General features: G+C 37.6%; 1 protein-coding gene across 1 annotated transcript in view; it reads left to right on the top strand.

The window, feature by feature from the left end:
• The window catches only part of LOC116572341 (glutamate decarboxylase 1-like), a 33,227-nt gene extending 10,641 nt beyond the window's left edge, over window positions 1–22,586 (top strand). The window contains 11 exon segments of the mRNA XM_032311266.1: window positions 902–1,014; window positions 1,552–1,671; window positions 3,507–3,594; window positions 6,209–6,263; window positions 6,773–6,889; window positions 7,767–7,831; window positions 7,934–8,012; window positions 13,031–13,177; window positions 18,398–18,505; window positions 20,120–20,209; window positions 22,383–22,586. Coding sequence (XP_032167157.1) covers window positions 902–1,014; window positions 1,552–1,671; window positions 3,507–3,594; window positions 6,209–6,263; window positions 6,773–6,889; window positions 7,767–7,831; window positions 7,934–8,012; window positions 13,031–13,177; window positions 18,398–18,505; window positions 20,120–20,209; window positions 22,383–22,556 — 1,156 coding nt within the window. The 3' untranslated portion in view covers window positions 22,557–22,586.
• Window positions 22,587–23,197: the final 611 nt, after the last annotated feature.

Here is a 23,197-nt window from a genome sequence, read left to right as displayed (position 1 = left end):
GGTTTGAGTGTGTCTCAGTGGAAGTGGTTACAGCAGTGGCTGGGCCTGAATAATGTCGGGAAGCTTTAGAGACAGAGCGAGCTGAGAGCAACTCAAGTCGCACGTAAATGGTGTCCAATACTGGTATCTCTATACAAGAACAGTTACAGTGGTCTTTAAAAGGGTTTTGAGGACAAACAGAAGAATTCCTTGAAAATAACTGAACCAACTCTTTGATTTCTGAATGCATGGTAAGTACTTCATTGCTGACTGTATATGGTGTGTAAAGACAAAAGCTTATAGCCTTCTTTTTTATCTTAGCCCCTTCTTTTTGTGGAAGGGACTCTAATCTCATGGTGTGACTCCGAGGAGAGTCCCTGTTGCCATGTTTTCTGAATTCTTGTTCACGAATCGCATACTGTTCTTGCCTTGTACCATCTGCTTACTTCGAGCTATTACTGAAAACACAATAGCATTTCGCCCTTTTTTGGTGTGCTCATCCAAAGTACAATGTTTAGGTAGAAAATCATTATCAATCGATTTTGAGAAAAGGCTTTTCCACCTATTTCATGTTCTGCACAGTATTGTCTGTAGCTCTAGATCTCTTTCTGACTGGCCACATAGATATGAAACTGGGCATTTTCTGGATGTAACAGTATTGTGTATGTAGGGGTTACTAACCAAATTCCCAGTGACTGCACAAAACAATGGCGTCCACGATACTGTCTTTGTAGAACTTTGTAGAACTAATATACTCTTAATCTGGAAGGGGGAGTTGAGAGCATATAAGTTTTAACTATTTCTTTTACAGTCTTCTATAGAATACCAAAAAAAATGTTTATAACCTTATCTAGCACATGATTTTTATCTATCCTTTTCCCTTTTATATGATTCACAGTAGAAATCTATGTATGTAATATAGGTTTACCTATGAAATAGCTCCAGTATTTACTGTCATGGAAATGATTCTTCTTAAGAAAATGTATGAAATTATTGGCTGGCAAGAAACAGAAGCAGACGGAGTATTTGTATCTGGTAAGAAAAAGCAAGAAATCATTTCTCTAAACTAAATAAAATATCTACTAGGAGACACTCACAATATATTTCAACAAATACTATTATTTTTGAGAGATAAATGTTCATGCATCATTGTGTTAGTTAAAATTATGAACAAAATTTCCATAAATATTAAAGTTATGAATTGTGGTATTTGACATTTCTCTCTACACTTCCAAGGAAAGACATTTTTAAAATAATGTTGGTGCAGGATGCCTAGGTGACTTCGTCTGTTAAGGGTCTGCCTTCTCCTCAGGTCATGATCCCATGGTTCTGGGATCGAGCAAGGCCTCCTTGCTCAGTGGGGAGTCTGCTTCTCCTTTTGTCTGCCATTCCCCCTACTTGTGCATGCTCTCTCTCTCTCCAGTAAATAAATAAAGTCTTTAAATAAAAAATAAGATACAATAATGTTGGTGATTTGGCACCATTTTCGTTTCAGAAAGCTCTCAAATTATGATTTCAATAAACATTTCTGATATTTGAAATTAGGTTAACATTAGTATTTCTCTTGCATAGGTGGAAGTATAGCCAACCTCTACGGTATATTACTAGCCCGTTATAAGCAATATCCAGAGATAAAAAGACAAGGCATGACCGCACTCCCAAGTATCGTGTTATTGGTTTCTGAACAAGTAAGTATCAATTCTAGGTTTTTACAACTTTTAAGAGTCTTCTGGGATGAACTGTAAAGTAATTGGAAGTCAGAGAATATTAGCTTCACTCTAACAATATAAAGATTCAGTAATCTCTGTGTCTGGGTCTGCATATCGATATTAGAAAAAAAAACACTCTCCATTCAACATGGACTCTAGAGATTAGCAATACAGATAATTCAGGATTAAAATTTAATTTCAAAATATGAGAAACTGACAAAAATGGGATTATAAATATAAAGCATTGTTCTCTTTACAAAAAAATCAATCTATAAAAAGTTTAAAGACTTAATGATTCTCTTTATCATTGAATGTAGAGAAAAATGTGATTGATGTTTTATTTTTCCAGTGAGGATCAAAGGAATCAGTTAAAGAGAAAGGCTTATTTTTATAGACTAGGTCCTCAGCCAAATGTTTCTGATATTGACAGTGTATCCACTGATGTCTCCTTTTGTTTGTGTTCCAATCTTGTGCACAGCATCAACGCTTCTTTTTAAAAAAATCAATTCATCCCTTTAATAAATATGGTCACATTTTCTTTTCCACCTCAGCAACATTTGTGACATTAAAATATAATAGTTGTCCCAGTTTGAGAATTCCATGTAAAAGTGCCTGGAAACACACGGTTTTCTTTGAAATGTCTCTGTGTATGCAATATGCGTCTATGACCAAACTCAAACTGGCATATATAGAGGCATATTATCAAGTTGGAGACCACTGCTGCATGATTAGTGTCATTTACTGTAAAACATAAGATGCTGGCTTACAAATGTCATTTTCATCATTTGACATGTTTTTGGGTTTTTTGTGGGTTTTTTGTTTTGTTTTGTTTTTGCATAGAAGGAGTAAATATGCTGAATTCCCATAATGTAGATTTAAAAAGTCGTTTTCCTATTTAATTGGTGCATTCTCCATGGAAATGAAGCATAGTTAGGGTTTTAAATTTCTTTATTTTTTTTCTTTCATATATCTGGTCTTTTCCTGACAACTAAAAATAACCGGGTCCAAGTTTAGATCTTGAGCTGCTAATACCTCCATCTTACTGATATTATTTACACCAGGCAGAATGATACAAAGAAATAGTTATTTAGAAGGCAAGAAGTCAAAGTTGGTGTCAAAGTCAAGATTAAGAATTACAGGTATCAGAGGAATCAATGGATTTCTCCAAGCCTAATGCATATTTTATATACTACACACACACACACATATATACCATATATATATATATGGTATATATGTTTGTAATGCAAGAGTTTCACTGTCTGGAAAATGTGAGGATTTTATCTCTAGAGAATATTATTACTAGATTTATGAGTGACATGACATTCTATGTGTATGGAGAACTAGAATACTGAAACTCCCACTGCTTGTGAAGAGTTGTGTGATGGTGCCTTCTAAAAGGGGTGTCGCAACCTCCTTCATCTGAACAAATGTCATGATGAGGGTCTGGAAATATGCCTTGAGACCCGTACGTGTGTATATAGAAGTGTGCGTGCGCAAACCCATTCAAAGCTACATGTTCACGCTCCCAAATGCACTTGTGTGAATCAGCATGGAATGCAGAGAAATGAATGCCTTTTCTATTTTCATTTTTGCCCAAGGGTCATTATTCAGTTAAAAAAGCTGCAGCAGGGACGCCTGGGTGGCTCAGTTGGTTAAGTGGCTGCCTTCTGCTCAGGTCATGATCCCAGCGTCCTGGGATGGAGTCCCGCATCGGGCTCCTTGCTCGGCAGGGAGCCTGCTTCTCCCTCTGCCTCTAGCCTGCCACTCTGTCTGCCTGTGCTTGCGCTCTGTCTCTCTCTCTCTCTCTCTCTCTAGCAAATAAATAAAATATTTTTTTAAAAAAAGCTGCAGCAATCCTTGGTATTGGAACTGACAATGTAATTGAAGTAAAATGCGATGAAAGGTATGTTTCTAACACAGTCTCAAAAATCGTTATCGTTATGCTTTGTAGATTAAAATCCTATTTCCTATTCCAGTTTTTAGCAAGAATACTCTCCCAGTTTCAATAAATTTTAACTGCCATTAGTATGAAAGAAGCATCAAAGTCATCCTATCCTATTCTTAACATTTCTTTACTAAATATAGTCTTATATAAGTGGAACTATCTTCCCATTTTAAGTGTATTGAATTATATGTAATATAAATACACATAAAAATATAATAATATTTGTAGATAAAAATTCAACTGCTTCAGCAATCTACAAAGTAAAAGTGTATTTCTGTTTTCCTTGAATGCCATGTTTCAGAAATAAATAATATGACAACTATAACATATATTCTGAGGATCATTTTTATGCATATCAGACATACTCATACATCAATTCTGTGTGTATTCTATAACTTGCTTTCATAGATTTTTTTTGGTTTTAGGATATGTTTTATAAATCTTACCCCATTAATTCATGCAGACCTTATTCTTTTTTAATTACTTCAGAGTTTTGCACTTTATAAATGCTACAGAATTCAGAAATCTTATTTTAAAAGACACTTCAGTGTTTCCCCCTAGATGTTAGTGTTTAAGAACAATGATTAAATGAATATCATTATATAAAATTATTTGAGAGTCTGTGTTTGAATGTCTCACATGAATTCCTAGAAACTGAATTATTGATTCAAAGGATGTCTGGATTTAAAATTTCATAAAGATTTTTTTTTTTACCCTTCAAACATTTTTAAGTTAATTGATGCTCTTATCTACAGTGCCAACCCTGAATATTAACAATACTTTTTTTTTCTTTTTTCTTTTTTTTTTTTTATTGAAACATTCTGACCAGAAATTGTGTATAACCATGATTTGTCTATTCATGTGCTTTGCCCATTTTTCATTGGTTGTTTATTATTTGATATTGGCTTATAAGGAGACTTTATGTATTTAGAAAATCTGAAACATAAAATAAATGAATATAAAGTTTCTTGCAGATGTGTTTTATAAGTGTATTATTCAGTACTTTGTCATAAGTTGTTTGATTTTCTTTATGTATTCTAGGTACATTTCCTGAGAATCACCCCTGCCCAAGATACTTTACATTTTTTTTTATTATTATGAATGGGATATTCTATTATTTATTCACAACAATTTGTTTATATAAATAGGAATATGATTTACTCATGTAAGCACCCAGTTGCTCAACATTCTTATTATTTTCATAGGTTTTTTAATACATAATTTTAGATATTCCTGGTATACTGCCATATGTACTCCCATTAGGGGTTTTTTTCCTCTTTCCTTTTTTCTTCTCTTTTCTTTGTTCTTCTCTTCTCCTTCCTTCCTTCCTTCCTTTCTTTCTTTTTCTTTCTATCATACATTTAAATAATAGATAATTTCTTCAGAGAAAAATGCTATGATACTGATGGTAGTGAGCGTCCTGACATTAGTGGGAATGCTTCTAGTGAATCACCAGTAGGCATGCTGGGTTTCAGTCTGATACCCGGATCGAGTAGATGAGTCTTGACTTGTTTCCCTCAGGTATTTGCTGTGAAGAAGCGTGAAGGCCATCTGAAATTTGCCACCCTTTTTCCTTCCTTCCCAATTGGATACCTGATTTTTATACCTTGATGTCAAGAGGCTTTTACTTTTTTTTTTTTAAGTTTTTATTTAAATTCCAGTTACTTAACATACAGTGTAATATTAGGTACTGGTGTACAATATAGTGATTCAACACTACCGTGCAACACCAGCGTTCTTCACAACTAGAGCTTTCCTTCATCCGCATCACCTGTTTCACCCATCCCCCACACACCTCCTGTCTGGTGACCATCAGTTTGTTCTCTGGAGCTGAAAGTCTGTTTCATTGTTTGCCTCTCTCCCCATTTGCTCATTTGTTTTTTTTTTCCTAAATTCTGCATATGAGTGAAATAGTATGGTATTTGTCTTTCTCTGACTGACTTACTTTGCTTAGCATAATACCCTTTAGCTCCATCCACGTCATTGCAAATGGCAGAATTTCTTTCTTTTTTATGGCTGCGTAATAGTCCATTGTGTATATATACCCTATCTTTTTATTCCCCCCCCTCAGATCTTGGGTTACGTTAGGGTTACAGCCAGGGAAAGGGTGAGGGTATGTGCTAGAGAAGAGGTTTTTACTTTAAACTGCTCAGTAGGGAGCCTGCTTCTCTCTCTCCCTCTTCCCCTCCCCCTGCTTATATGTTTGTTCTCTCTCTCTCTCTCTGATAAATAAAAAATAAATAAATAAGTCTTTAGACATAAAATATAATAAGTTGAAATTTAATCACTTGAAAGATTATCATTCTACATCTTTCTTAGAAAGCTTAAGTAATGCAAATTTTAAGATGACTGAATAGCACACTAAACATTCTTTAATTCAACAGGATATTTACTATTAGTTTTTGGGAACTGAACATTTACCCAGTATCTGTTTATGGACATATAAATGCCTTAGGGAGACACTAAAAACTAATAGTTTTTAGTCTTATGTATCATTTATTCTTCTCATTGGTAGAACTGGTATGCGTATTCAAATACTCATAATAAATCAGTGTGTATTTGTATTTTTAAGGGGAAAGATGATTCCAGCTAAGTTAGAGAAAAATATATTACAAGCTAAAACAAAGGTATGTTCTATAGCTCCATACTTAACATGTAAATTCATTTTTATTTTCTTTACCTATTTTCATTGGTGGAAAACAACTGGTAAGGTAATTACCAGGAGAAATAAGATAATCCCTAAATGTAGGAAATTCCTTATAAAATTAAAATGAAATAATTAAGATTGTGCTATTTCTCTCCATAATTTTCTGTCAGATATCCGATGAAAAGTTATCAGGACATGGACTACATAAAGGAATTTGGACATCTCCATTTTCATGGTATTATTTTGCAAAAATAAATTTGGAGAGAAATATAATAACTAAAACTTAGAGGCAGTGATATGAGTTCCTTTTATGGTTACACTACTTCGTCCAATCCTGGAGATACCTCAGAATATTTGAAATTGTTAGGTACTTAGGGTTTGTATCCAAGTCTTCCAGCTTCCTGATGCCAGGAGTGTAGTGGTAAAGTGACAGGACTATTCCTATGCCTCCCGAGGCCATGCCTACAACTTAGTTTGTGTCATCACCAGGGTCAGACTCCTTTCTGTGTCACAGCCACAGCCGGCACCACAGTGTTTGGGGCCTTCAACCCTCTCCACAACATCACTGATATTTGTGAGGCGCACGGACTCTGGATGCATGTGGATGTGAGTCCCCTCCTTTAGTCTGACTCAAAACTACTGCTTTAAAAAATGTGTCCTATGAGCAGTCCTTAGAATCACTTCATTGGCATTGCAGGCCCGATGAAGTTTTCTCTGGAAACTCATTTTTATAATGAACAAAATAGACTTAATATATTAGCCCGGAAAGAGCTACAAATGTATCAGTGTTTTTAAAGAGCCCAAACCTCTCCTCAATGTGTGCGAGTAGGGGAAGGAGCAGAGGGAGTGGAAGAGAATTTCAAGCTGACTCCACACTGAGCGTAGAACCCAATGTGGGGCTCAACTTCAGGACCCTGAGATCGTGACCTGAGCCAAAATCAAGAGTCGGGCGCTTAACCAACCGAGCCACCCTGGTGCCCTTAAACCTGACTTTAATAAATCAAAAGAAGATTTAGTCCATTACTCTAATAAACATTTCAAAATTAATACCTATTAAAGAAATAACAATTTTTGATGCTATTAATTTAGTACAATGACTTTGGGCAAAACTCTTCAGCTTTGTTAAGAGTTAGACAAATTTAAAGTTATACAATCTGGTAGAGATGTTAATTTTTCTGTGGTATTGCAAAATTTGGTGCCAACCTTTTTATGTGTCTCTGGAAATTATACAGAAGGTGTTTGAATTAATTAGAAACCTTTATAAAGCTTTATCATGACACGAATAGGCAATGAGAATTCATAGGAGGAAATTTTAAAATGCATTGTTCTTATAAGGAGTATAACGATAGTCAAGTTTATAATTATCTAGCATAGCAATTAAAGCTTCATCAACTTTTGAAATCAATTTAACATGGGAAAAAGTCACCAATGCTATTTAAAAAGAAAGAATTAATAGAACAACGAATATCTTCTGTACCTGTAGGCAGCCTGGGGAGGTGGACTGTTGCTGTCCAGAAACCACGCCCATAAACTCAGTGGCATTGAAAGGTAAGACCTGCGCCATTACTTGTGAAAACAAAATAACCTGTTTAGACTTCTATTCTCTTTCATTAGACCTTGAGCGCTGATTGAAGCTATTTTATCACCTAGGGCCAACTCTGTGAGCTGGAATCCACATAAACTCATGGGTGTCCCCCTTCAGTGCTCTGCTATCCTGATCCGGGAAAAAGTAAATGATTTCTTTCTTTCTTTTTTTTTTATATTTTATTTATTTATTTGACAGAGAGAGAGAGAGAGATCACAAGTAGGCAGAGAGGCAGGCAGAGAAAGGGGGAAGCAGGCTCCCCGCCAAGCAGAGAGCCCGATGCGGGGCTTGATCCCATGATCCCATGACCCCGGGATCATGACCCGAGCCGAAGGCAGAGGCCCTAACTCACTGAACCATCCAGGCACCCCACTTTTTTTTCTTTTTTTTTTTTTTTTTTGAGAGAGAATGACAGTGAAAGAGGGAATACAAGCAGGGGGAGTGGGAGAGGAAGAAGCAGGCTTCCCACAGAGCGGGGAGCCTGATGTGGGGCTCAATCCCAGGACCCTGGTATCATGACCGAAGGCAAATGCTTAACAACTAAGCCACCCAAGCACCCAGTGATTTCTGTTTTTAATTAGTGCGGTGATGGATGTCTTGTCTAGCTTCATTGTGAATGTTTAAAACCAAAATAATTATGGCCTCGGTGAATTAGCACAGTGCAGCACAATTTGCCCTCCTAAACTGATCCTTCCCCCTTGATCTTTAAGTAGCAGTCACTGGGCCATTTAGGTGCCACAAGACCAAATGAGTGTAAGGACAGGTGTTAACTCCATGTGTGGATAAGATCTGGGATCACACAATGGGTGGTGATAGGGTCTACAGAAAACCTGATCGCTCATGCCCCACTTATTAAAAACATCACAAACAAACGAAATGTCTCTTAGAGATCACGTTTGGCCCACTGGAGTCACTTGTTATTTCAGAGTGTAGGGCCAAAAATGTCGCTTATTTTAAATGCAGATAAGTAGGAGTAACTGCAATATATTTAGCATAGCACAAATTTATGGGTTGTATGAAATTATTATCTCCTTATACGTTTTTGTGTTTTATCTCCAGTAGTAAACCTAATGTTACACAAAGAGATAAGCCCATGATCTCCTCCAAGGAGGGATGCAGTGATAAAATGCAGCTTAGGAATTCTTATCTCCATGTCATTGTCAGAAATGCAAATTCGTCTTGTGTAGTATCATTTATAGCTTTGTTTTCTTTCCTACTCAACAGCAATCCAAAGACTTTTGGATGTAAAAATAAAGTGTCTGTGTTCTTAAAACAAACTGCATTAACTTTAAGGCAGTCCTCAGTCTGTTTTAAAAAAATTATTTTAATTTATTTTTAAAAAGTATTTAAATTCCAGTTAGTTAACATACAGTGTACAATATAGAGCTTCAATATGTTTATGCAACACCCGGTGCTCCTCCCAAGTGCCCTCCTTAATCCCCATCACCTATGTTGTCCATCTGTCCCACTGCTCCCCTCTGAGGACCATCCGTTTGTCCTCTGTAGTTAAGAGTGTGTTCCTTGATTTACCTCTCTCTCTCAGCCATAAAAAAGAATGAAATTTTGCCTTTTACAACAACGTGAATGGAGCTAGATGGCATCTTGCTTCAGCAAAGTAAGGCGGTGAAAGAAAGATAAATACCATATGATCTCACTTCTGTGTGGAATTTAAGAAACTCCCTCTTGAGTACTCAGTGCCCACTTTGTCTCTTCTTTTTTTTTTTTTTTAAGATTTTATTTATTTGTCAGAGAGAGAGCACAAGCTGGGGGAGCAGAAGGCAGAGTGGGCAGAGGGAGAAGCAGGCTCCTTGATGAATAAGGAGCCCCATGCGGGATTTGATCGCAGGACCCTGAGATCATGACCTGAGCCGAGGGCAAAAGCTTAACCACCTGAGTCACCCAGGCACCCCAACCACTTTGCCTCTTCTGAGAGAGTCTTTGTTCTTTCTCAGAAGTGCAGGCTGGCACTTTGAGATCTGCTTCAGACTGTGAAGTTGGCCACATGGCAGCCATAGTCTTTCCATATCCCATCAATAAAAGGGCGGCTGCCTTGTGTTTGAAGCCTGCAGGTTAATAAGCTACTCCTTCCTGTCTGTTCCTGTGTGTCCCATACCCAGGAATGACAGTTTGACTACATTTGTTTTCTTGAAGAAGCTTCGGAGTTTGCTCCCTCTTCCTGTTGCTGACAGGTCTGTCCTCAACGTTCAGATTTCTGATACCTTTATGTTTAGGACTCAAAAACAAATGTTGGGCCATCTTCCCTGATTTCTTCACCCATAATGAGTATACTGAAATAGTACATTTTATTCTCATACCACATATCATGTGTTTCTCAAATAAGTTCAGTTTCTGTTTTCTTGTTTTATACTCCTTTTTATCTTTTCCTAAAGACAGACAGATTGTCAGTGGAGGGAGAACAGAACCCCCAAACTACTAAAGCTCTCACTATTTTTAAGGTCATCTCTGGAAAATAAGCCTATTGTGGTGTATCCTTAAATTAAGAGGAGCATTTGATTCTTATCTATTAAACGATCTGAGTGCCTAAGGTTTCACATTAGACCATTTTGACTCATGCCTTAATGAGCCACTTAAACCAAGTATATTCAATATTAATGTATTTTCTGATGCTCAAAAGGCACTATAAGTATATATATTTTGCTGTAACTCTACATAAAATACAATTAAAACTAATTTTCAATTTCTTTTATGTAATCATGTAAGGGAAAGGAAGTGCCATGTGTTTTTGAAACGAAGTGCTAATCACGTCAATCTCTTTCATCCAGAAGGGCCTTTTCATAATGCAAAACTGAAACCCATTCCGTGGCTCCTCATTGCTTTTAGGATGGGGATTGAAATCCCAGACGCGGCCTCCAAGGCCTGGGAGGTACAGCCCCGTGCCCTTCTCCACTCTCCCATTCATCTTGTGCTTCCTTTTGCTTTCTGCCCTTGATATCCCTTGACCTGCCCTCACTTCCACGAGGGAGCCATGCAGCTCGGCCCCTGTGACCTTGGCAGGAGTTTCTCCTCCTACCTATCCAGGGGTGATGGCAGGACCCTGAGATCTGACCTGATCATGACCTCCACTTTGTCTCCCACACCTTCCCCCAGCATCTTCCTCGTTTAGCTCCTACTGAACTTGAAAATGACTTTTCGCTGGAAGCCTTCCTAGACCTTCTGACGAATTGAAATCCTTGACCCTTAAAGCAGAATATCCCAATACTGTGAAATTCCTTCCTAACATTTATCCTGGGAACAATTTCACATCCACGTATGCCACATTTTGTTCAACCCACCCACCCCCCAGCAGCACAGGTTGTAAGGTCAGTGGGGCAGGGCATGTCCACCCTTGCTCGCCGCAACTCCATGGCCCTGCACAGTGCGAGACAGTTGGGGGTAACCATGACTAACTGTAGCTTACTCATCACGTCAGGAGAGTAGATAAAGCCTATACTGATTATATGTTTTAAAGTATTTTAAATAGTCTCCAGCTCTTGCTAACATAACATTAAAAAGGGAGTTTGAAATAGACTAAAGAGAAAATATTCTCACTTGTGAGGAGGATTCCCAACATGTAGACACTAAGGCACTCTTTGCAAGGTATCATTTCTGTTTCTTTTCCCCTAACTACTTCAGTTCTTGCCACCACATTGTGCACCTTTGCCTAGATCCACAAGCCCATCCTAAACAAAGGAGTGTGAGATTTTTCCGTTGAAGTTAGCCTTCCACAAACTCCAAGAAAGATCCCAGATCGATCACTGTTAGGTTATGTGACCTTGAAAATTGCTCAATATGTTGATGTATCCGTTTCCTCAGTCTGCAAAAATGATACACAATAGTACCTCAGCTGTGAGTTTGCTGTGAGGCTCAAATGATGTACTAGTTGTGAAAAGGTCAGTTATAATAAACACATAATAAATATATTGTTATTTGCTTCTTGTACGAAAGTAGAGCTTCATGTCTACTTAAACAGTACCCCGTCTGCGCATGTGTGTTTGCCTGGGTCGTGCTCTCTCTGAACACACCCTTTAAAGAGAAAAGCCCCTCTTTAACTGGGGGACGGGAAGCATACCTTTTCTCTAGTGATTACTTCTTCTTCTTTTTTTTTTTTCAAAGATTTTATTTATTTATCAGAGAGAGAGAGGGGGAGAGAGTGAGCACAGGCAGACAGAATGGCAGGCAGAGGCAGAGGGAGAAGCAGGCTCCCTGCTGAGCAAGGAGCCCAATGTGGGACTCGATCCCAGGACGCTGGGATCATGACCTGAGCCGAAGGCAGCTGCTTAACCAACTGAGCCACCCAGGCGTCCCTTCTTCTTTTTTTTTTTTAAGATTTTATTTATTCCTTTGACAGAGATCACAAGTAGGCAGAGAGGCAGGCCGAGAGAGAGGGGGAAGCAGGCTCCCCACTGAACAGAGAGCCCGATGCGGGGCTCGATCCCAGAACCCTGAAATCATGACCTGAGCCAAAGGCAGAGGCTTAACCCACTGAGTCACCCAGGTGCCCCTCTAGTGATTACTTCTTAACCATCCAAAGCAAATGTTTCTCCATTCTTTCAACATCTTTTACGAGAGAAGCACAAAATTAAATGAATGGGTTACTTTATTCTCCACCGACTGTGACTCTCAGAGTACTTTGCTGATAGGAACCCAAACTGCTGATTCATGGGATAGTTTAGTGCAAGTGAACGAGGTCCTCAGTTCTCATTAACTTCAATACACAGTAGCAAGTAGTTTCAAAAAAGCAGCAAAACCTCAAGAACTCTGAGAAAAGTTAGAGAGAAATAGAGAAATCGTGTTACTCCAATTATACAATCTGTTGTTCCAGATAAACCCAAAGAACAACTAGATGCACTAAAATCCTAGAAAAGTAGCATTTTTTATATAAAATAAACAAAATTCTCTTTAAAAGTGCATGTACTGAGTAACATACAGAATTGTCCAATCACTACATTGCACACCTGAAACAAATATAACACCATATGTTAACTTTACTGTAATTAAAATACAAAAGTTCCTAAAATTTTAAAAAATAAAATAAATGAAGGTAACCCCCCCCCCAAAAAAGTGCAGGTAGAGTAGAAATGCTAAGTTAATTGAAATAAATAGTGGTGGTTTCTTATTGAAATGTATATAACCTGCATATAGATATATTATTCCTTCTTTAGCGTCTTCTGGAAGCATGCAACCAGATGAGAGCTGGCTATCTTTTCCAGCCAGATAAACTCTACAATGTGGACGATGCTGGAGGTAAAACTATTCAGTGCGGCCGACATGTTGATGTCTTTAAACTGTGGTTAATGTGGAAGGCAAAGGTAGGAATTTGTCGTCCCTTTTATTAGGTCCTCTTCATTTGGATAAAGAGTATAGACAATTCCATTCTTTTTAGAGTTCTGTTTGGGTGTCTTTTCCAAAGCTTTAGCCTCCTTATTTTCCTAAACATCTCTCAAGGAAACCTCTGTATTTCTAATTACAGATGACAAGTTGGCTTCTCAGGTCTAATTTCTAACTGAGGTAGAAAAAAATTTGGCATGTTCCACTGTCGCTATATACTCTACCGAACTGGAGGAATAAAAATCTGTTAAGAATATAAACTTGTCTGCAACTTTTTAAAAATAAATGATTTTCCCTCCTACTCGTTGGAATTGTTAATAGTCAGGTAGACTTGAAGTCAACATAGATTCTCAGACGTGAACCCTTACTTATTACATGGGTGTGCAGTCTGCCTTGGAGTCAAGGTCAGCAGATGGTCTCTCCGAAGATTATGACCATAGCAGGACATGTTCTGTACCCTTCGCCTGCCCCTTATTTGTAAGTTTTCACTGAAACAATTGGCATGCTTTGAGAAGCTCTTTCTATCACTCCATTCCCAGTCCTCCATAGAAAGATGGACACTGGGTTCTGTGCAGAAAGTTCTGACATGAGCTAACGCCATCTATAATGTATTACCAACGCTGCTGTTTAAGTTGAAGTCTTTTTTGTAGTTGTTGTTGTTGTTAGAAATCTATTAGCACAAAACCAGAGGCACCTCTTTTCACAGAAGTCACCCAGCAGTAACCTAATGTATAGTCGGCACTCTCATACAAGATCATTAGTTACTCGGGAAGACAATCAGGCGTTAGTTCGTCTTGGAGGTTCACTGATAATTTTCAATATTTGAATATAGGCATTCTCTAAGTTCTTTTTCTGAAGATTTTTAGATATCCACTTCGGAAATTTTGTTAGAACTTCCTTTATTCTAAGTTCAAATTTTTGAAAACATGAAGCCCAAAATTTTGTGTAGCTCTCTCAGACACTGGAAAATCCAAATACTCCTCAATCTGACTCTGTATAGATTTTATTTATGTAAATATTCTCCTGGGCCTCCTGAATTCTATAAGACATTGCTGGTTCTGTCAAAGCTTAGCTGTCAGTCACGGCATATACCTTGACTTACCTTAAACAAGTATATACCCCTAGATACTGGCCAACAGGTTTATCTTTGAACTAGCAACTGCTCAATATGTACCAAAATATTTAAAAAGGAAATTATGTATATAAGGGATTATGAAAAGGATCATATAGTTCATCTATACCTTTATACAATAAAGGAGTTTAACCTTTATTTATTTAACCTTTATACAATAAAGGCATTTAACCTTGTTAATGCAATCCATAGTAAGAACTACATTTTATGTTGTGGCCCAATAATTGTATATACACACATAATTAAAACAGAAGTTTCAAGAAAATACCTTATAATATGAAATTCTCTAATATTTTTTATCCTACTCTTTCTCTTTGAAAGAAAAGCTGGTATGACCCACTTAACTGGTTCTATTACCTGCTAATGGCCTATCACCTGCGGTTCAAAAGGTACAGATGAGCACGTTTGGTCTGGATTAAGCCAGACCATCAGAGAATTGTGTACTTGGGCCACTTTGGCCTTCTACAAAGCAGATATGACCAATGAATACTTAGTTTCTATATTTATGTACTTCATCATTCCTGTAAACACAGTTTTCTGAATCAGAGGAAGATCAACTATTTACTTAGAGAATATCTCAGTGTCAATTTCCCACACCCCGGTGCCCCTCAGGACAACACGGCTAGGCCGTAGCACATCTAAATGTGCAAAGGAGATTTCTACCATAGGCAGAGACCTGCAATTAGGAAACTGGAATCTTGTACATGAGCTGGCACACCCACACTGAGAGAGAGGGAGGGAGGAGAGAGAGCTCATGTTAACGTCCTGAGTGCTCAGGAATCTTCTTTTGGTGGAGAAAAGGAAGTCTCTATTCCATTCTACCCCAGCATGAAAAGTATTTGACTCCTGGGGAGATAAAGGTTTTATTACCCTTTCAGTGGGCGCAGATGATTACATAAAAACTCAGTATACACTGGAATGGAAATGCTTTTCCCATGAAAAAACCACTTCTCACTCTGGAAATCAACTTCAGGAAATATCCACGGCAGGTTGGAAAGAGAGTTGACTTGCAAGTTTGAAAAATTCTGTTTTGTCCTCCTTTGCTCTAATTGTGCAATGAATTCTTCATTGATGGCAGAAAGAGGAGCCATTGTTAATGAAATTCATATTTCCTATAACATACTCTGATAGGTTATAAAAATAAGGAGAAAATCATATAATAATATAAGATGCTACAAACATTAACTATATATGCAAAAGCAAATATAACACAAAAGCTTCCTTTTACATCAATTTCTCTCCATGAGTTGGACTGGTTTTGGATTCATAAAATGAATCTGTTTTGGCCATGAGAATGCTATAGGGAGTTTAATTGTCCAAAAGCCCCATCTGCTTCTCTTAAATTCATAATTATGTTTGCCCAGGAGCTGTTTCCTGGAGCTTTCTCCCAGCCAGTGACTGAGCTTGTCAGGGATGCTAAGGCATTCCCCTTCCCGAGGGGTATAAGTCTCTGCTGACGGCTGACTTGCTGTGAGACCTCCCCAGTGGCCTTTCTGAATTTTCCTCAGACTTCATGGTTGTCTAGCGAGCTCCCCCCACTTAGCTTCCCTTTCCCCTTCACTTAGGGCCCGACTTCTGCACAGTCTAACCAGCTCCTCCTACTCTTCCTCTCAGTACTGCCACCAATAAAACCCTGGTACCTTTAATCTCATCATGATGTCTGCTTTTTGGAGAACATGGGCTAACAGGGACCAATAAAACTTAAATTACAAGTGCCATTGCCTTTAATATTCAGCTTTTATAGATTTTTTTCACAGAGCTTAAAGATGCATTCATAATATGGACACACACCTTGATATTTTTCAGTGGCAGCTCAGTACGCATGAATGCCACCAAAAGCTCTATATGCACAAGTCCTGGAGAGAAGTCAACCGTACAGTGATCACTTCGGTGATCCTCGGCCTCATTTACTCAGAATCAAAAGTGGGAACATTCTTCATCAGTAAATTTCTGTTAACTTTTCTCCTTCCCTTCTTAACTGTTTATAGCTTCCCCAGAAAACCAGACTGTCCTCAAGAATTTCTGGCATATCAGATGAAACGTGGTTATCACAAGAAATGAGTCCATTGATAGTGAATCATTCCTATTCTTAAGCATTTCAGATCTAACAATGCCTTTTCCAAATGTTTCTGCAAAATTTTGAGAGTTGGTTCTAACTACATATTTATATAATTACATTTTTTACATATATGTTGTATATATAAAACATACCCATTATACATATTACACAAACTATACATGTATATTTCCTGTGGAGAAAGACACTGAAGGCATTGAAAAGGATAAGGAGTGAAGGGAACAAAGTCTATTGGAAACAAGGTCTGGTTTGAGCATGAAGTGTGGTTTCTTTCTTTCTTTCTTTCTTTCTTTCTTCCTTTTTTTTTTTTTTTAGATTTTATTTATTTATTTGACAGAGAGAACACAAGTAGGCAGAGAGGCAGGCAGAGGGAGAGGGAGAAACAGGCTCACCACCGAGCAGAGAGCCCAACATGGGGCTTGATCCCAAGACCCTGGGACCATGACCCGAGACGAAGACAGCTAGCTGCCCCACCAACTGAGCCACCCAGGCGCCCCTGAAGTGTGGTCTCTTAGGGCTCTTAGCATCCCTGATGGCTCAGTTGTGTTCACCTGTACTTTCACTGAGAGTCACGGAGCTCCATACAGCACTGGGCTGGTAGAATTATCTTTCATTGAACATGGCAAAAGCTGTGTGCGACTAGGGTGTCAGGTCATGGAAATTGCGTGTATCTCCTCAGCTCACATGCATGGTCCATGGTCTCATTAAGGACATTTTCCTTACTCTACCTACAAACACAAGCCCAAGACAAAATTTTAAAGAATTTCAGAACAGCAATGGCAGAGAAATAAATTAAGCACAAAACCCTTCTGAGTATAGGGCCTGTGTGACTGTGCAGGTTGTATACCCATGAAGCCAGCTCTGATGATAAAGGCTTATGTGTTCTACCATTTCATATGATTGTAAAGCCAGAATAACCATGAATGCATATCCTCAGCTTAGGCTGTAGGTGTGTGCACAGACGCAAAGAGATTAGTTGGGAAGCAATTTCAATAATGGGGGAGAGACCGACGGGGCCAGCAGTAGCAGGTTAAGGTATATTAGATTCTAATTACATTTTGAAGGTAAACCTGATGAAATTTACCAAAATGTTATATGTGGACTAGGAGAAAAAGCAGATCAAGGATACAAGAGCTTTCAAGTTTTGGGCTTTAGCAACTAGAGGATCAACTTAATACATTATTGACATTGGAAAGACTGTGGGAGAAACAAGTTTGTGTAGAAAGATCAGGAGCTGAGTCTTGGACATGTCATTCTGAGGTGTTCATTAGTCATTTCAGTGGAGATTTCAATAAGCAGTTGAATATTTAAGTCTGAGATTCAGAGAGAAGTTCTCAGAGGAAAACATAAGTGGGAAAGTCACCCCTTTTGTGGTGCTTAGTACCATGAGACAAGCAGAAATCACAAAAGGAAGAAGGTGGATGGAGACACGTTGGACAATTCTGTGCCTCAGTTGCGCACCTCATAGGGTTCTTCTAAGAGTAAATTTAACCAAGTGTGTCAAGCGTTGAACTACATGCCTGTGAGGTAGCAGAAGCTCAACAGTCATTAATTTTGAAATATATTCTGCTGGCAAGTATGCAAAGGGCTTTCTTTGTAGTATTTCCTCCCCTGTTGTAACAGTATATGTCATTTTAAAAAATTTCCTCTACATACTAGACAGATGAAAATTACATGTCAAAATATTTAGCAAACATGTAGATCTAGACACTGGGGCATGGAAGGCTAAGTAACTGGCCTGAAGTTCCCAGACAGTAGGGATCAAAGTGGGATGAGGAGCTGGCGATAAAAATGAAGTGATAATGGAGAACACCTACCAGGAGTAGGATAATAATCACATTATGAATCAAGTACATTTATTTGTTTATTTATTTATTTATTTATTTATTCATTGAAATGTACATTTAACTGTAATCAATTTCAGGAACTTTTTCAATGTAATTTAAAGGGACTTACTTTTGAATGGAAACTTTGATTTTGTTTTTCTTATAGGGAACCCATGGCTTCGAGGCACAGATCAACAGATACATGGAACTTGCAAAATACTTCTATAAGGTTTTGAAGAAAAAAGATAACTTTAAGCTTGTGTTCAATGCAGAGGTAAGGATGTCTTTTTTTTTTAATAATTTACTGGATTTATATTTTGTTCTCTAAGTATTCTTACCTGATTCTTACATGAGATAATTTTTAAAGTATACTTAGCAATTATTGTAAATATTTTATCTTATCTAAATGCATACCATTTAGGTTTTAAAAACTGTTTCATTTAAGTTTTATGTCTTATAAGTCAAGGGCCCAAAAGACTTTTATTTGATAATTATACTCAATATTTTAATTTTTAAGACAATTTAAGCTGTTTGGTTATAATTGCTTTTCTGATTTCTCTGGCACAGAATAAGAGTAATTTAATTGTTTCTGGCTTTTTTCTCATATGTTATAATATGCAGCTGGGTTTCTGGACAGTAGGTCATAGGAGAAGGTGGACTTTGAATTATGATAATCTTTGGTAGATCATTATTAAGCCATTAAGTAGATATTAAGGAAAAAATTGAGATTTTTTGCCAGAATTATGTCCATTTTCCTCTCCAAGGCCCACTCAACCATCCAATGGCATGAAACCATTTTAATAAGAACAACTGTTAGGGAAAAAAAAAAGGACTTTGTCTGTCTTTGAAATTGTCTTCCTCTGACTGTATTATTATCTTAATTTTTATGACTCTCTTGCAGTCTTAAGTGGAAACTAGAAGTAAAGGAGTCTGGGTTTTTTTAATTTAATTTAATTTTTAAATTTTTCTAGAGAGAGAGAGAGAGGAGAGAGAAAGAGAGAGAAAGAATCTTAAGCAGGCTCCAGTGGGACCCCACATGGGGCTGGATCTCACAACCCTGAGATCAAGACCTGAGTTGAAGTCAAGGATCAGATGCTCAACCATTTGAGCCACTCAGGTGCCCAAAACGCTGTTGTTTTTTTGTTTGTTTGTTTGTTTGTTTTGTTTTTTTAATACTATACATCCTCTACTAGTTTGTTTTCCTCTCTGGAATGAGCTTAAATTTAAGTAAAGTTCTCTTACATTTTTTATCTATGTGAAAGACATCCAGTCACTGAAACCAGAAAATTTGAATTCATCTTGAAAAGCTAACAGAGAGAGCTTAATTATTTCTGTTGAAGATTTTGAAAATATAAACCCTCCTATCTGTACCCACAGCCACTGCTTTAGTGAAGTCTTCTCCATTCCCTCCTGACTTACAATCAGAGCCTAATATTCTAATATCTAATATTCTTCCCTCTTTGCTTGTTCTCTTCTCTAATCCATTATCCATATTTCAATCCAAAGAACCTTTCTCAAATATGAAACTGGAACTAGCATTATTGTGTAAAATATTTTGAGGAATGGTCATGGAGTGGGTGGTTGATGATCTCGGAGGGAACTGACAGACCAGAGCACACCGAGGATGACCTGGCTGGAGAGGAAAACCATCAAGAATTGTGGTAGGAGAGGTTTTTGAAAAAGACAGCAAGAGCCTGTGACAGACTGAGCACTCTATGAGGACAGTGACCATTTTTGTTGTCCCTGTGTCTAGAGTCCGACATGTATTAGGTCCTTAAAAACTATTTTTAAATATACTAATAATGAAATTCATTATATTACCTCAGAAATACTTAAGGAATTAGGTATGATTTTAAGGATATTTATATAATTTTTATGTTTGATTTAGCCTGAGCTCACCAATGTCTGCTTTTGGTATTTTCCACCAAGACTTAAACATATCCCAAAAGATTCTGAAAGAGATCAAGAACTCCAAAAGGTAAATGTGTGTGTGTGTGTGTGTGTGTGTGTGTGTGTGTGTGTTGTTTTTAATTTTAATATTGCCTTTTAAATAACGTGTCTATATGTTAGTTTGATTGGCTAGTATGTGGTATTCATGTGGTCCCAAGCCATTAATTTAATACTTGTATAGAGATGCGCTTGATCTCAACATGTCATTAATTTTGCAAATTAATTCAGTCATAACTTATATAATTGAAAAATATTTACTGAGTGCTTGATATGCAATATGCTGTGTTTCCTACTCTTTGCTTAATCTATTCATCAATTAATATATATCAGATGTTCCAGTAGGAGTTAGAGGTATGAAATGAATTAGACAGAATCCCAGTTGGCCAGAACAACCCAGAATCCTCGGTTGGCCAAGAAAGCTTAGTAGGAGAGAAGACAAGAATATAAATAATCATAACACTGAACAGCAACAGAAGAGGTAGTTGGAGAAGTGTTACCAAATTTGAAATACTCATCAAAAGACCATCTGAGCAAGAATGTGAGATTTTATTATTATATTTATTATATTTCATTTTTACCTTAATTATATATGTTAAAATAAAGAGGATCACCACCAGTGTATGTAATTATCGCATATATTTATTGTAAGTTCTTAACCAACCTTAAGCATGCACCATGGATAGACATTTTACTTAGAGTTATGCCAAAGTCATGACCACTTATGTTGGGTCATATGTTGGCCCCCATACACCTAACACAAACTATCTGATTTGGGTGTTTAAGACCTTCTGCTTCTTCTGTCATCAAAATTGTACTGGGCTTGGAAGTTCTAAGTGAAAATAAAGATTGTTTTTTTGGCTGTTTGCTTCTCCTGATACCACTTGTTTAATTATTTTATGCTTTGAGGAAAGTTAAGTGAAACCCTTCACAGTTTTCTAAATCTGTACGCGTGATCTTCCGTGAGGGCAGTGACCACTGGCTGAGAGCCTGTGTATGCAGACTGGCAAGCTGGCCCCCGAGGTGCGCACCGCTCACTTGCCAGAGAGCTGTCTCTCTTCGGGGCATGTTCCTGGATGGAAGGCAAAGGGAAGACCGTGACACAATTCCATACAATATTGCAAGCAATACTGATATCTATTATTTTATGATCATCTTGGTTAACTATAATATTCCATAGGGAAGGACACTACATTTGTCTTGACTACATTATTTGGTCCTGACTACATAAATGTCCAACTATAACGGTGATAAGTATATATATTTGATTCTACACAGCCATTACGTCAGACTTATGGGAAGTTAAGTCATGAATAGCATCTGCAGCATTTTAAAAGTGAACTGTGTGCAGAAGCTGAAGTTTTGAGAAGAGGAGCAAGTTGGGGAGTTCTAGAATGCCCTCCTCTGTCTTTCCCAAGCCCTAGTGCCACTTTGCCCTCTAATAATAACCCAAGATCACTAATGCGATCGGGTCTCATGCGTGCGCTGTCGTTGGAAGAGCCGTGCAGGACAGTTACGCAGACGGAATTTGTTCCTGTGAAATTTACAAAGTAACTATGTTTTTGCTGCAAAATAGTGACCTTGTAGAAAAACTCAACATGTAATATAATAACTCAAATAATGAAAGTGACAATGCCAAAATATTTTTTCCCATTTCCTGTTTCTTCTCACATCTTTCTCAGATCCTTCTATTTGAATTGCCATATAAATGCAAGCAAAATGTCATAAAACCTTCTTTAATGCATTCTAGCACATTTGTATTATTTTAAGTGTTTGGTCATTGTGAATCATGAAGTAATGAGAGCAGCAGTATGAATATAGAACATGCTGGGTGTATTTTTTTTCCCTATACTAAGCCTCTTCTTAAAAATTATCCCTGATTGGGGCACCTGGGTGGCTCAGTGGGTTAAAGCCTCTGCCTTCGGCTCAGGTTACGATCCCAGGGTCGTGGGATCAAGCCCTGCATCGGGCTCTCTGCTCAGCAGAGAGCCTGCTTCCCTTCTTCTCTCTCTGCCTGCCTCTCTGCCTACTTGTGATCTGTCTGTCAAATAAATAAATAAAATCTTTTTTAAAAAATTATCCCTGATAGTTTTAAATTGCCTGCTATTTACTCTGAACTAATTATAGTTATGTAAGCCATCTAGAATGTGGGAGAGCATGTACTTGTAAAATTACCTTCTAATAATATTTACATTTACACACAGATTGCTCCGAAGATTAAAGCACAGATGGTAGAGGCCGGCACAGCTATGATAAACTACCAGCCATGTGGGGACAAAGTAAATTTTTTTCGAATGGTTTTTTCTAACCCTGCCACGAGACGAGCAGATGTTGACTATCTTATTGATGAAATTGAAAGACTTGGAAAGGATTTATGAGACTTTAATATGAGCTTGGATACAAGTGTGAACAGCAACTTTAAAAAAATCTGCTGCTAAAGATAACAAGAGAGGAATCCTGTAAGTGGTATATCCTCTTTTAGAACTCAAGATTCTCTTTTATCCTTTGCTATCTAAGATGATGAAAGGGAAGCCTGTTCACTGAAGATAAATAAGCTCAAGTTCATTCATGTATTTGTTATTTTCATTAATGTGATCGGAAGTATTGAAAATCTGTTCAATGTCAGTTACTTTTCTTGGTGTGTTCAGAGTACACCAGTGGGTGAGAAAGACAAAAATCCCTCCATTAGAGGATTTTTGTAAAGGAAGTTCCATTGTGGGCATTCAGTAACTTGGCATGTATTTACATGTTGGAATTAACTGAATAAAGATTTCTTGAATTGAAATCATTTTCAATATCACTTGGTAGTATTCTGTCTCCGTAAAAAAATAAAACCATACACAGCACGTTTCTCTTTTTCAAACAGATCACATGAATAAGGTATTCTGTATTTTGGAGTCTAGAGTCAGGAATGACAGCAGCTGACATCTCTTTCTTTCGATTCTTGCCTTTGTATTTAGAAGGGACTGTGTCCCCCATCCAAGTACTAACCAGGCCAGACCCTGCTTAGCTTCCGAGA

This window comes from Mustela erminea, chromosome 13, assembly GCF_009829155.1.
Source record: "Mustela erminea isolate mMusErm1 chromosome 13, mMusErm1.Pri, whole genome shotgun sequence".
In the NCBI taxonomy this organism is placed as follows: domain Eukaryota; kingdom Metazoa; phylum Chordata; class Mammalia; order Carnivora; family Mustelidae; genus Mustela; species Mustela erminea.
This window is presented reverse-complemented; position numbering and strand designations above follow the sequence as displayed.